This window comes from Colletotrichum graminicola, assembly GCF_000149035.1.
Source record: "Colletotrichum graminicola M1.001 genomic scaffold supercont1.48, whole genome shotgun sequence".
In the NCBI taxonomy this organism is placed as follows: Eukaryota; Fungi; Ascomycota; class Sordariomycetes; order Glomerellales; family Glomerellaceae; genus Colletotrichum; species Colletotrichum graminicola.
The window spans coordinates 240701-255914 of record NW_007361052.1 but is presented as its reverse complement, the minus strand read 5'-3'; the positions used below and the strand labels follow the sequence as shown (position 1 = coordinate 255914).

Sequence of the window (15214 nt, the reverse complement as noted above, 5' to 3'; positions counted from 1 at the left end):
TTACTTATAATATTATTAAAAATAATAAATATATATATATATTATATATCTTATATAAGGTAGGTAAACTAATAAAGCTAAAACTACTAGATATACTCCTAGAGGAGTTATAAAGTAAAGCAGCTACTTTTAATAAGTAATTAGTAACAGGACTATAGGTATATAGTAAGGCTAAACACTTAATTAATCTTATGCTAGGGAAGAAGCCTCTATATAGCCTAATCTACCTACTAAATAAGAAATAGCTAGAGGAATTATACTAATATATTACTAAGAACTTAGTAAACAGGCGTATTACTAGGTCTATTAGTAAGGCTAGAGTACTTATACTCTTTATACTAAAAAAGGATAGCATAATATAACTTTATATAGATTACTAAGGCCTTAATAAGGTTATAATAAAGAATTATTATCTATTACTATTAATTAGTAAGCTACTAAATAGGCTTTATAAGGTAAAATAGATATTAAAGATAAATATTTAAGATACTTACTATTATATTAATATTAAAAAAGAAGACTACTAGAAAACAGCGTTTAGGACGTAATATAGTTATTTTAAATATATAGTTATACTATTTAGGCTAACTAACGCACCTATAACGTTCTAGGCGTTTATTTACTAAGCGCTTAGTAAGCTACTTAACACTTATTATATAGTATATATAGATAATCTAATAATTTACTTTATAATAAGGGAGCAGCACACTAAAGATCTTAAGAAGGTCCTTTAGAGGCTATAGATATTTAGATTATTTATAAAACTGTTAAAGTGCTCCTTTTACTAGTAAAAGGTTAAATTCCTAGGGTATATAATTACGCTAAAAAAGATTAAAATAGATAAATTATATATATAAATAATTACTAACTAAAAGGCACTAGTGTTAATAAAAGATATCTAGGTCTTCTTAGGGTTTTATAATTTCTACTATAAATTTATCTTAAGGTATTTTAGTATTACTACACCTATAATAGTACTATTAAAAGGCTATATAAATATAAGATATAAGTTTAAATAGACTAAAGAAGCTAATAAAGCTTTTAATTAGCTAAAAGTTACTTTCTTATTAGTAACTATACTTATACACTAAAACCCCTAACGTATAATATATATAAAGATAGATATATTAGTTAAAGCTATTATAGCTATACTATTATAGTAAGTAAAGAGATAGTAGTAACTAGTTACCTACTAGTTATAAAAGCTTACTAATATAAAGTAGTAATAGGCTATAGGGCAGCAGGAGCTATTAGCTATTATTAAGAGATTAAAGTATTAGTCTTATTACCTTTAAGGGCTGTTAGAGAAGTTTATTATCCTAACAGACTATTAGGCGTTAAAGGGCGTTATTAGTGCACCTATATAGGACCTTTATAAAAGGCTTACCTAGTAAGTATATAAGTTATTAGTATTTAACTTTAACCTAAAGTATAGGCTAGGTAAAACAAACCTAGCAGATAGGCTGTCTAAGAGGCTAGACTATATAGAGGGGGAAGTGCTTTATAAAGACGTTCTCCTAACGTTAGTAAAAATGTTATAGCTTATTAGTAAGCTACTACCTAACGTATACTAAAGGATTACTAGCCTTAAAAGGAAAAGTAAAGTTATATAAGTATATATATAAGTAGTAAAAGTATTATTATAAAACCCTAGCTATATAGTAAGTAGCTCCTAAGGTAAGAAATCCTCTCCTTAATACTAGTAGTAGGCTATTAGATATATTAGTTAATTAGTAATAATTACTACTATTATAACCTAAGGCTAAAATATAAGGGGATAGTTAGTAAGTGCTTACTAGGAAGTTACTAAGGTAATAAAGGAACTAGTTAGAGCTAAGGTTATTATCTTAGAATAATATATCTTATAATATATTATAAAGAAGCTTATAACTACTAAAACAGCACTAGTACTACACCTTACTACTAAAATAAAGGAACTTATTAGAGGACTATAAGCTAAAGATAAGTTTTATTTATTATAATTAGTAAAGGCATGTAGTATAGCTAGTAAATTTAAGATATATACTATTAATAGAGAGGGCACCTTGTTCTTTAAAGGAAGATTAGTAATCCTATAGGTAGAATTACTAAGGATAGAGATTCTTTACTAACACTATAATAACCTTAGGGTAGGTTATATAGGAGTAATAAAGACCTTAGACCTTATTATAAGGAAGTTCTATTAAGAAGGGATTTAAAAAGATATATAGTAGTATATTAAGAACTATAAACACTACCTTAAGGTAATAACCCCTTAGTATAAGCTATATAGGAAGCTATAATTACTACTATTACTATTATACCTATTTTAAGAGATTTTAATAGATTTTATTATAAGGTTATTACTAAGTGCTTATAATAATAGCGCTAAGTATAACTATATACTAGTTATCTTATATAAAATAATAAAGTTTATAATATTTATCTCTACCCTTAAGATACTAAATATAGCGTAGATAGTAAAAATCTTATATAAAAAGGTAGAATATAAGTTTAGGACGCTAGAAGGAATTATTACTAATAAAGATAAGCTATTTACTAGTTTATTTTAAAAGGAATTTATAAAAGTAAAAGTAATCTATTACTAACTATTTACTATATATTACCTTTAGATAAATAGCCTAATAGAGTAGACCTACTAAACGCTAGAACGCTACTTATAACTATATACTAATAGCTTACTAAATAAATAGGCTATATAACTAGATAAGGCTAAATTTATATATAATAACAGTAAGCACTTTACTATTAGAGTATCCCCTTTTATAGCACTATATAAGTATTACCTAAGGAGTATAAAGTATATACCTAGCTATAAGGTTATAGTATAAGAAGTAAAAGAGTAAATTAAGAGAATTACTAACGTTTAGAAGCAGGCAGTAAAGGCGTAAGAAAAAGCTACTAAGTTATAAGCTACATATTATAATTAGAGGTATTAAGAAAAGGAGTTCTATTATAGAGAGGTTATTAGGCTGTTAACTAAGAATATACACTTTAAGAATAAGAAATTAGCACTATAATATATTAAAGTAGTAATTACTAAAAGGATTAGTAGGTAAGCATACTATATTTACCTCTTAGAATAATATAAATAACTATATAACGTATTCTTAGTGTTACTACTAGAACTATAAGGAGATAGGTAATAGTTTACTAAAGGCTTAGTAAAGCTCCTTAAATTAGAACTAGAGGATAATATATAAGAAGTAAAAGAAATTATTATATACTAAGGTAGTAAAGATAATCTCTACTACCTAGTTAAATAAGCTAGATAGCCTATAGAATATAATATATAAGAACCCTTATACTACCTTAATAGCATATAAGAAGTAGTCTAAAAGTATAAAAAGTAAACTAAGAGGGTTTATAAGAAATAAGATATATAAAGTATAGTTAGTAACTATTTACTAAATATATATTCTTTATAAAGCTACCTATAGGACCTTTTTTATCTATCTTAAACGCTATAAGGAAACTAAAAAAACAAAGCCTATTATAAAAAGTAGTTACTAAATAGTTAGTAAGAAAACTATAATTAAGCGTCTAGATTATAAGGATTAATATATATAGTGCCTATAGCACTAGTAGTAGTATAAGTAGCCTTAAGGAGACCTTTATACTTATTATTAGTAGCCTTCTCCTTATTAGTAAGCTAGTAAAAAGTAGCGCCCTTACCCTTAGCCTTTAAGCTATAGGTTTACTTATAGCCTTTTACTAACTACTTAGTAAGCTTAAAGTAAGCAGCCTAGATAAGAGATTACTTAGCCTCCTTAAAATTAAAAATAGTAAGCTATACTTTAAATACTATAATAATAAGGTTAACTAGCTTTACTAAGTTATTACTAATAGAAGTAGAAGAGCTAGCACCCTTATTAACGTTAGAGCTAGCGTTATCCTTAAGACTAAAGATAGGGGATAGTCTAAGGTTATATAAGAAGGCGTCCTTATTAAACTTCTTACCTAAGGCTTTAGCCTCTTCCTAAACAGTAGTAAAAGTATTACTAAGCACTTATAAAGCAGTTACCTACTTATTAGTAAGGTTATAACTAAGAATATTAGTAGCTATAGTGTTATAACTAGCTAATAAGGTAGAGTTACTAAGGGTAAAAAGAGTATAAAAAGTAAGGCGCGTTACTAAATAGTTACTAAGGGTAAGGCTAGGAGTATTACGCTCCTTAGGGATTATAAGTAGACCTAAACGCTTTATAAAACACTCCTAATTAATCTTCTTACTAAAAAAAGTAGCCTTATTCTTAGTAGTAGTAAAAGTGTTATTAAGCGCTTATATAGCTTTCTACTAAGCCTTAGAGAGGAGGTAGCTAAAAGTATTAAGAGCTATACTATTATAAGTAAGTATTAAAAGCAAACTACTAAGACTATAGAGAGTAGTATAAGTAGGATAGTTTATAAAAGGGTTACTAAGCTGTTACTAACGCTTATAAAGATAAGTACTTATAGAGGGGGATTTAAGAGTATTAGAATTAGTATCCTTATTAGACTTTAAGAGAATCTTATTTTTACTACTAAGAATATAACTAGTTTTAAAAGTATAACGCTTACTTAAGGTTATAGTATTATAGCTATAACTAATAGAAGTAGTACTATAAATAGTAATAGTATATAAGGGGATATTATTTACTAAGTACTTACTAATAATATAGTAAAACTTCTTAAACTTAGGGAATAAGTTAAGGCGCTTAATCTTATTACTAGGGATAATACAGGCGTTATACTCCTTAAGGCTCTCTATTACTAACTTAAGGGTAAGGGCTTAGCTATTATTATAAAGGTAGGCAGGCTAAAAAGTATAAAGGCAAGAATATATCTTATTTTTATTAAAGGTATTAAGAAGGCTAGCCTATATTAGGAAAATAAGGGTTAGTTATAAAATAGTTACTAGAGACGTATTAAAATATACTAAAATTTAAATTATAAGAGCTATATACTTATAGAAAAAAGTAAGCTCTTAAAGAGTTACTTATTTAAGATAGACTTTCTAACTGCTTACTAATAGGTTAGTAATATAATTACTAATATACTCCTAAGTAGAAGAGTAATAGGTAAAAGTAAGAATAATATAACTATAGTTAATAGAACCTAACTTACTATTAGCCTTAAGCTTATAGTAGAATATTATTATGTTCTAGCTATACTAAGTAGTACTAAAAAGCTCCTAGGGGACCTAAATAAATATTAGTAAGAATAATAATAACTTACTAATAAGAAGGTAACTTACTATAAAATATTTCTTCTTATTAACTTAGTAAAGAATACACTTAGTAATATAGTAACTAGTAATATAAATAAGGCTATTAATATTATAATATATACTAGACAGGCAGTAGATATAAGGAGCACCCCTATAGAGGCTATAAAAGCCCTTATAAGGATTATACTCTAACTTAATAACTATTTATATATAAGAAATAATAGATATTATAGTAATAGTTTAGTAAGAGCTAGGTAAGTAAAGTAAGGGTTAGAATTAAGAAAAACAAGAAGGTAAAAAAGTATAAAATAAAGATTATAATATAAAGACGTAATAATAAAAAATTATAGAAAGGTTACTAAGCTATAAGGAGGAGGAAGAAAAGAAAAAATAAGTAGCTAGTAGTAAGAAAAACTCTTTACTTAAGTAACTAATAAGTAGGAGGAAAACAAACTAGGTAGCTAGTTAATATATTTACCTCTACGTAACTATTTTATTTTTATTTAATAATTTAACTTAGTAACTATTTACTAGTATGTTACTAAATAAAATATATAAGTATATATATCCTATAAATAATAGTAATAAGGTAACTAGATTAATAAAAATAATAAAAGGATTTAATTTAGATAATAAGGAGAATAAGAAGCTATCTAGAGCTAATAAAAGGGACTATATCTTATTATTATTATTATTAGGTTATTAAAAGAAGTTATATAACGACTTTAGGATAAAGTTACTTAGGGAGAGAAGTAATTATAAAAGGATTTATAACAGTAGTTATAGGTCTTAGTAATTAGTTACTAAGGCTCTAGTGACCCTACCCTACTGTAGAGTTATTACAGCAGAGGCCTAAGAAAATAAGGGGCTCTACAAGCTTAAGTCTTATAATACACTAATACCTACTATTAAGCCCTACCTAGTTAAGTGCCTATAGCTAAATATCTTATACACTAAGGCTAAGAAGTATATAGCCTAAGGGCTAGGTATCTAAAGCCTATAGTAGCTAAAAAAAAGAAAATAAAACTAAAAGAGGGCCTAAGGGAGAGAGGCACTAAGGGGGTAGTAACACCTACTTCTTCTCTTTATCTTTACTTTTACTAAGCACACTAAAGGCTATATTACCTCTAGACTAAAAGTTAAGGTTAGTAAAGTACTAAAATAAAAGTTAGTAACTAAGAAGTAATAAGGGGTTACTAAAGGGAGAAATAATATATAACCTAAGAGTAAGTAGTAGCCTACTTAAAGAAAAAGGCACCTTAAGCCTTAATAGCCTTAGTCTACTCTTTAAGAAGTACGTTCTAGCACTAAAGCGCTATAGTAGCTACCTTAGCTAACTTAGCTAGAGAGGTAGTAGTAGTAGTAAAGGCCTTAAGGGCTATAACCTTATAGCTATAAAGAAGCTACTTCTCCTCTTTAGCCTTAGCCTTATACTTAGCGTTAGGGGCCTTAGTAGTATTTACTTTTTTTTAAAAGGCTTTTTTAACTATAGTCTAAGTAGTAGTAACCTCTTTTTATATAAGAAGTTAGTTAGGAGGTAGTTATAAAGTACTAAAAAAGATATACTTTATAGTAGTAGTAGTTAGTATATATAGTACTATTATAATAAAAGGCCTTAAAAATATTTTTAAGGGTAAAAGTAGTAAAAGTTATAATATAAGTAGCTTATAAGGGGTTAGTAAGAAGTTACTAAAGTACTTCTTACTAGTAAAAAAAGGATAATAATATAAAAATACTTATATAAATATACTTCTTACTATATATCTTAGTATACTAAGAGTACTTATTACTAGTAGCTAATAGTATAATTAAGACTAAGATATAAGTAAAAAAAGGCCTTTAGAGAGCACTAAGGTGTTAGACACTTACTAATAGTCTTAAGGTAGTAAAAAAACTTAGCTTTAGTATTAGCTATATTTATATACTAAATAAATATAGCCTAAAGGTAGTAATAGTATAAAATAAAATAAACTATAGTATAGTTATTTTTATTTTTTTATTTAAAAAGCTAATAAACTAAAAGGGTAGTAAGGAGGTAGTAATAAGGCTTTTAGTGCCCTTAGGGGTAGTAAAGGTAATAGCGTTAGTAGTAGTAGTAGTATTAGTAAAAGTAGTAGTAAATATAATAGTAGTAGTAAAAAAGCTAGTAGTACTAATATTATTACTAGTATTATTATTATTACTATTACTACTAAGTAATAGTAGTAATAGTAGTAGTAAAAAAAATAATAATAATATAAAGGTATTATAAAAAAAAATAAGTAATAAAGAAATTAATAAAAACCTAAGTTAATTTAAATTACTTATTTTAAGTTAGTATTAAAAAAAAGACTAGTTATACTAATAATTTAAGCTTATAAAGTTAAGACTAAATAAGCCTTAGTAAGAAAAGCTAGCTAAGACTAAAAAGTTACTAGTACTAACTATAAAAAGTAAAATAAAGATTTTCTCTTATTATAAAAGTAATATAACTTAAAGCTTAATAAATAGTTAATAAAAAAGCTAAATATTATAATAATAAAAATAATAAAAAGTATATAATACTTAAGAGGGTACTATAAGGCCTAGTTAATAAAAAGTATTAAAAGGTATTATAAGTAAATAAAGTATTCTTATTATAAAATAAGTAGTCCCTTACTAAGTAAAGTAATATAAGACTTATACTTTAAGCTAAAAGACTAAACTACACTAAGGGGGTAGTAGTTAAAGCCTAGTTAGAATATAATAATATAAAAATAAGGCTAAAAGTAAATAGTTAGCTAAGGAGATAACTACTTATTTAGTAGCTTACTAAGCCTAGTAAGCGTTCTTAAATATCTCTTAAGATACTAAAAAATAAGTATAAGGCGTAAGGCTTAGCTATTAGATAGTCTAAGTAGCTAATAGGAGGACTACTAGTAAGTAGCTAGCTTAAGGCCCTAAGAGATTAGGAGTTAGGCGTAAGGCTTAGCTATTAAATAGTCTAAGTAGCTAATAGGGGGGCTACTAGTAAATAGCCTACTTAAGGTCCTAAAGGCAGGACCTTAGAGGGGGGGGATTATATTAGGTGCCTAGAGTAGGGCCCTAGGGGGGCACTAAAGTAGGACTAAGACTAGATAAACTAGTTACTAAAGGAATAATAAAAGGGGAAAACTCTATAGAAGATAGGGGTTAGAGGAGGTATATTAGAATAATTATTATAATTAAACCCTAACTACGCCTATTGCTAACTCCTTTACTTAATACTATCCCTGCCTCTAATAATTCTGGCCCTTGCTGCTACAGCCGCCGCGATGCCACACCCCAAGGCTCAGGCCACGCCAACAGAGCCAGGCGAATGCACGACGACGGTCACTTACCTTGACGTTGGCTTCACCGGTGACTGGAAACCAACAACCACTATCACGGTCTACGACAGGACTGTCACCGTCGCGAAACCCACCGACTGCTACGGCTGCGACCACATTACTTCAACCACGAAGCTCGCTCCCGGGTGGGGTGGTATCAGACCGTAGATCCCGCACGTCATCTACATCCATGCGACTGTGCCGACCACCGTCTCAACCTTTGTGTGCGCCAAATCAACAGCCACCACTCCTCCGGATAACCCGGCCTACTGAACAGATGGATCACGGCACCCATGGAATTGCCACTGCCAGTAGTACTGTCCTTTAGTTGTGGAGCTATCCAACAGTTTGCCATTGTGGTGAAATCGGAGTTTATCATTGATATTATACACGTATTGATATGAGGCGATGAGAGTATTATTGGGACTATGATGGCCAGGGGATGAACAAACATGTGTAGCAAACATTTTAGCCACTTGATATTCGTCTTGCAGAAACGATTCCACGCACCTATACGGTCGTAATAGATTATATCGGGTATCCGAGGATCGTTTTCGAATTGTTGTTGTGAGTACCGGGCCGGTGGAAATATTAGTCATGGCTGCCAAGTCCTTGGAACATTTCTGTTAATCCTGAGATCTTGGTAAACATCAAATGGGAGTGGGCACAGTCAGCCGCAAAGTATTATCCCCAGCGGCAACAACACTGCAGTCCTTGTCACCCTGTTACGGATGGTTGCGCCACCTGTTGATAAGATGTTCTCACATCGTGTATTCGAGCAGTCTATATATCCGTCGGAAGGGTATCTAAAGTCACTTGTAGTAGATCATGAAGCGACTTCCCGGTGGGGTTCTGGTTATAATAATACACCCATGCTTACAGTCACGCTTCTTTTCTGTCCATGACTGAGAAAAAAAAAGAGAGAAGAAGAAGAATATAAAATCGTCACTGTGTGAAGCCTGCCTCTCGTAAGCCGCAACTCTGATTCACCCACCCCTTCCCAGACCTCAGCCTTCTTTCGGCAACCACCCCCGCCCGAACCCCTGCTGTACTGTCGAAGTTTGATTCGTAACAGCCCCCGCATCCCCGTTAGCATTCGGCAGCGCATCCCCTTCCGAGATGGTCGATGATATCCCCAGGCCATGGCGTGACGATATGGTGCTCGAGTCCGGCGACACCGGCGAGACGACCGAGCAGAGCGTGTCGCGGGCCCCCGAGTCCGTCACCGGCGAGACGTACGCGGGCGGCGGCGAGCCCGCGTCGAGCGTCGGGTCGTAGTTGTCCGCCGGGAGCTCGCTAAGCTGGGTCTCGGAGTGGGGGTCCAGCTCGGCGAAGTGCCGGTGCACGCCGGTCGTCCGCGGGACCGCGACCGCCGCCGCCGGGTCGAGCTCCGACAGCGAACTCGAGTCCAGTTGGGGGACGGGCCTCGGCTCGCCGTCGAGCTCCGACTTGTACGCGTGCACCGTGGGGGTGTTGGGATCCGGACTTGGCAGCCGCCGCCGCCGCCGCTCCCATTGCTCCGGCGGCGCCCATCTCCGGCCCCGCGTCCTTGTTTGCCGGTGCGGCGGCGGCGTCTAGTCGTTTCGCCCGGTACTTCATGAGCGTCTTGTATCCTATGAACATGAGCAAGAGGACGGCGAGAACCACCCCGATGGCGAGACCGGCTTTCGCCCCGTCGTCCATCCCCCTATCTCCGTCGGGCGTCGCTGTAGTTGTAACGGTCGCAGTCGTAATGCCTCCGGCACCTGTGCTGGTGGTGGTCACCACTCTTGATGATGTCGGCGTCGCCGTGGTGGCGGTCGGGACTGGCCCGGTCACGTAGCAGTACCGGATCTGGCTGAAAATGGATGCGTATTGTGTGCAGCTGGCTTCTAGCTTTGTGATATCGTCTAGGTCGTCGGTGTACCAGGAGGACATCCGGCTCCTAAAGGACGCATAGGTAGCCGATAGCTCGGCGCCCGAGAGCGTTGACGTGTAGTCGCAGGCGGTGGCACGCCATGGCATTGACGTTGTCGGCGCATTGTCCAGAATGTCTTCGAGGTCTTCGGAGCATTCTCTCTCGTTTTGTCGTCGTATCTGTTGTGATCGGGCGTAGACATCCGGCCGGGCTGCGGCCGGGCCGGTAGCAACCAGGACGCCGGCCAGTAACCCGAAGGCGGAAGCAGATTCGGAGCGCATCGGGACGGGCAGGGTAGTAGGGTCCGATTCAAGTTGACGCTTATTTTACATCAGTTTTCCAAACGCGCATCCAAGTCATTTGAAGAGGTGCGGGATGACAGACATTTGATTGTTCAGCTCCGTGGGGAAATTGTGCAGGAGAAGCCCAACTCAATGCAAGTCAGTCCCGGCGTGGGAACTACGCGGCTCCTTGGGGTTAACCGGCTATCTGACCCAAGATACAGCTACCTACGTCAATATTACCCGTCATATTCCGTGATTGACGTCGCCCTCCCCTGTTTCCCCTGTTTCCACTGTATATGTGCGACCTCACGAGGGGGAGCGGTCTTGCATCTGTACCTCTATTCCCCTCTCCTGCAAAACTCTGCGCTATTACAACTCCACAATGCAGTGCAAAGCCATAGGTATACCTACCAGAGGGGAAGAGGAGGGGGGTTATCATTACGCGGTCATACTAATTATACGAATGTGCATTTGCCAAGTCTGGGCGGGCCAGGGAACGGACCAACAACAGTGGTTCGTCCCAATTGCCAAGCAGGCCCGGCTTGCTTCTCAGCCACGGTGATTGCGCTGGACAGGGCTATGCTTGAGGGATCAACAATCGACATGCGGAGAGGCTGGCGTTTTCCGAGCCGACCCAATTAGCCGTCAGCGTGTCTCTGCTCCAAACAATATGTTAATTCGCTTTTGGCCAGCCGATTGTTGGGGGTCGTAAAGTGCGGTAAGTGCCTAGCGTGAATTCCTACCTAGAGAGATCTGATGATTGAGCCCTCCATGTCCTTGCTGCACTTGATAGCTCCCATAAGGGTGGGGGTTTTGAATCTTGGTTGAGGAAGGGTTTGGCGTGCCACCCACGTCGGGGAGCTCTTCAATGAACCGCAATCCAGACGGACGAAGGTTCTCCCGGAACGACTTGCATAGAGCTATCTACTACACTGGGATCAGGCATGCGGAGAAGCTGTAGGTAACCCCCTCGTCAGAGCCAAAAGAAGTCAAGCTGTAGGTGGGCAAAATGAGCCCGGGGTCCCCGCGGCTCATGACTAGTTGTCGGCATTCCCCTACCTTGCGAGGCACTTTTTTCGGGTCAGCTTTGATTATCACTATACGGAGTATTTCCAGAGAACCTTGGAAAATGAACAGTCGGTGTATTTCCCGTTAAAAAAAGAAACAAAACACCCCGGTGGGCCGGAGATGGATAAATGATTAAGCTCAAATGAACAATCATCTGGCCTAGTTAATGCAATCGAATCGCTAACATCTTATTTCAGCTTGAACAAATGAGATCTAAGTGGTATCAAATGGCGTTTACAAAACCCGGAAAATAAGCCGCGCCAGCCCCCTCTTCAGTAGAGAGCTGTCGTCGCGACGATCATGGGCTTCAGCTTGGTCCCCAAGCTTTCCGCCGCTGCCTTTTAAGCCACACAGCCACACCCGCGGTCCCAGTAACTATCTCTGTCTAGGTCCTTGGCCACACCCTGGGCCTAAGAACTTCGCCCCCCCCTCCTCGTTGATGCAGTGCTGCCAAACCTCTTGTTCGGCCCTCGCGCTATAGGTGCTTGCACCCAGGACGCTCCTCATCTGATCGACGCCCATGTACATGACTTGGCGGGCGACGAACCAGCGGATGCCTTCGTGGCAAGGCGGGCTCGTCAGGCTGCCTTGGTACGTCCAGAACTCGTTGAAGAGTAGCACGCTGTCGAGGGCCAGGGTGTGGTCCACGCTGATCCGCTGCTGCACCCCCGCATCATTGAAGCCAATCATCGGCGGGAGCTGGCCGAAGAAGGCGTCTTTGTTGTGGGCGTTGCCAGGGTCGAGCCGGATGGCCAGCACGGCCTTGTCGTGGCCTCGGGCGTCGACGTGGACGAGGTGCAGCTCCGCCTTGGACCTGCCGCCGTTGACCGGGTGGTCCGCTGGCGAGTGGATGTGCCAGCCCTTCAGATAGACCGTCGTGTTGTCGTAGGTGAAGGACGGGTTGCCGGTGAAGACCCCCTCGGGGTGTGTGACGGTGAAGGCGGGGCCGTAGCCCCAGTTGTAGAAGTTGCCCGTCGTCTCGTTTGAGTAGGCGAACTTGATCTTGTAGTCCAAGGCTAGTCCGTTGTTCAGACTGAGCGCGATAGGCGACTGCTGCGTGCCCGTTTGGCACAAGCTGTAGTCTGCCGCCGAGTCAGCACACTGGCCCGGGGGAGGTCCTCGTCGCTAACTCGAGCCAAACTCACTGGGGTTAATACGGCCCCAGTTGAAAGAGGCCTCATACGCCCAATCGGATAAGGTCTCAGGACCTGACACCTTGCGCCTCCTGTCGCCGGGTTCATAGTGGTTTCCGTGTCCTGCGCAGGCAAGGACGTGAGGTACCAGAAGCAAGAAGCTGACGAAAGACTGCGCGATCATAATGGCGAGGTAAACCTTTTGACAGAAAGGCAACGCGTGAACGGGGACTGGCAGAGTTTGGTCGTTGATTTCTGTCACGTCCCGCAAGGGACCTTGTGCCATTTATAGTTCCAACGAAGATTATGAACCGACCATGCGCATGTCCAAAGGCGACGGCCTTGATTCTGGCTCGTTTTCGTTTGCAGCGGCTCTTCCAGAGCATCGGGCGAGTCTAAATCCATTGTGGGGAGAGGTGTCTAGGAGCCGGCAGCCGAGCCCAGCTAGCAGACTGAAAGAAGCGGAAAAGTAGAAATAAAAATAAAACACATTGAAAAAGAGGGAAAGAAAAACCCTTATGAGAACTCCAAAACTTTGAACTGCCTTTTTCATATACTAATCAGAGGGTCTTAGACTCGGGGGGGCTATAAATAGCCGTTACCCAAACTTTGCATCTTGTCCGCAGAATCTTTTGCGCGCAACCTTCCTGATAACATGCCATTGCCACACACTCCGGAGCAGCCTGTCAGCATTTTATTGCGAGGCACAGAAACCAAAAACGTGAACCGGAAGCTCGGGACAAACACTGAGATAGTCGTCAACCTACTCCTCTCCGTGGCCGAGACCAGCATGGGAAATTCGAGCTTCTGTATCATTTTTGATGAGCGGTAAGTTGCTTTGCGGGGTACCTCGCACAGGGCAACAGCTCGAAGCCGTCAATCACAAGTCAGGAAGAGAGATGCGAAGTGGCAAGGAAAATGTCATGTAAAGTGCATACCTTGATGAGATCGAGAGTTCTGGCCAATCGAATAGACTAGTGACTACGAAATGCGATTACTCTCAAGTCGTGAGCTACAGTGTGCTCGACATCCCAGTCCCTCGAGGCGGTTGCATCGAACTGGTGCATAGCTGCCGTTCTTCCTTGGTGGCAGCCAGTCAGTCCTACCCAGACCGGGACACGACGACGATTCTTTTACCGGGGACGCGAACTCGCCGGAATGAGCCGACATTGCCGTTCGGCGGGCTCGTCGCGTCGCTCTCCTCCGTCTCCTAGACGAGCTCGTCGGTCTAAGAGAGGGGAAGGTGGTCCAGCTCCATGATTGCCTATGCCGCGACGACAAGATCAGGAAGGTTTCGGTGATAAAAGCCGTGTGGGAGATTTTCAAGGATCCATATGGGGCTTCGGGCGCTCTTGTGAGGAAAACACATCCGTAGTTGCGGTGGTATCCATTCCGCGCCATGTGGCTTAACAGGAGCCCGATTCGAGTCACACCCATGACCTTGGGATGAAAGAAGGATAGGGACCCTGAACAATGCGCACAAATCGAACGACTGCAGTGGCATAGACGGAGGCGATCCCGGCACTGAACTATCCCAACGTTCGGCAGCCACCCGGAGAGGGTTGCGTACTATACACCGAGGACGACCGAACGAAGGAGACCGAGGCGAAGCAGATGAAGCACAGATGCCGGCCCGACTGCTGCGGGTGAACAAGTAAGCTGTGCGGCCTGTCTTCTATGCGGTCGATCCTTAAGCTAGCTTCGTAACGAGCCGGCCGGATAGGCTTAGGCGCAGGCTGCTACGCTTTTGAGGAAACTGGGCCAATATGGTTGGTTGGATCAACTATGCTTCCGGTTCGGAGTTCGTCCGAGCAGATAGTGGACCAGCGAGATACAGGGATGCCTATAACTTGGTCGTGCTGAGTAGTGTTGAATATTATATGGGCGTGCGCTGAAAGGCGAGTGCGGGGCTAGCCCATCCCGCATCCATTCACAATGCTCATATAGGGAAACCGGAGTAGTGTGCTAGGTGGATGCGGAATTGACGTTTCTGTTGAAGAGACGACAGGAGACGAAAATGAGGGGACGCAATATCATTGAAAAGCAATGCCTCCCAGAGGCTCTTCTCCGACAGCCAAAGCACAGCACGAACACGGCCGAGGGACTTCACGCCCGGCTTCCGAGTTCCGATCGGCAGTCTGGTGGGGAGTCGCTCAATGCCAATTCGCATACTCCGTATATCGTCGACAGAAGGGCGAGAGCAACACATTTGGGTTTCTTGTTGGACGTCGGCGAGACCGGAATAGTACACGGATACCCTCGTCAAGCTCGTCAAGAAGTGGTTGACTGAAAGGGGG

The 15214-nt window shown here is 39.4% G+C and overlaps 3 protein-coding genes across 3 annotated transcripts; 1 reads left to right on the top strand and 2 right to left on the bottom strand.

The window, feature by feature from the left end:
• Positions 1–8481: 8481 nt before the first annotated feature.
• Positions 8482–8703, top strand: GLRG_09421 (uncharacterized protein; the record flags this gene model as incomplete). Its single annotated transcript, XM_008100106.1, has 1 exon — positions 8482–8703. The coding sequence occupies one exon, from the start codon at positions 8482–8484 to the stop codon at positions 8701–8703; it is 222 nt and encodes a 73-aa protein (XP_008098297.1).
• An 839-nt stretch (positions 8704–9542) lies between these two features.
• On the bottom strand, positions 9543–10713 carry GLRG_09420 (uncharacterized protein; the record flags this gene model as incomplete). Its single annotated transcript, XM_008100105.1, has 2 exons — positions 9543–9960; positions 10022–10713. The coding sequence occupies 2 exons, from the start codon at positions 10711–10713 to the stop codon at positions 9543–9545; spliced, it is 1110 nt and encodes a 369-aa protein (XP_008098296.1).
• Positions 10714–12159: 1446 nt separating this feature from the next.
• Positions 12160–13101, bottom strand: GLRG_09419 (carbonic anhydrase; the record flags this gene model as incomplete). Its single annotated transcript, XM_008100104.1, has 2 exons — positions 12160–12866; positions 12930–13101. The coding sequence occupies 2 exons, from the start codon at positions 13099–13101 to the stop codon at positions 12160–12162; spliced, it is 879 nt and encodes a 292-aa protein (XP_008098295.1).
• Positions 13102–15214: the final 2113 nt, after the last annotated feature.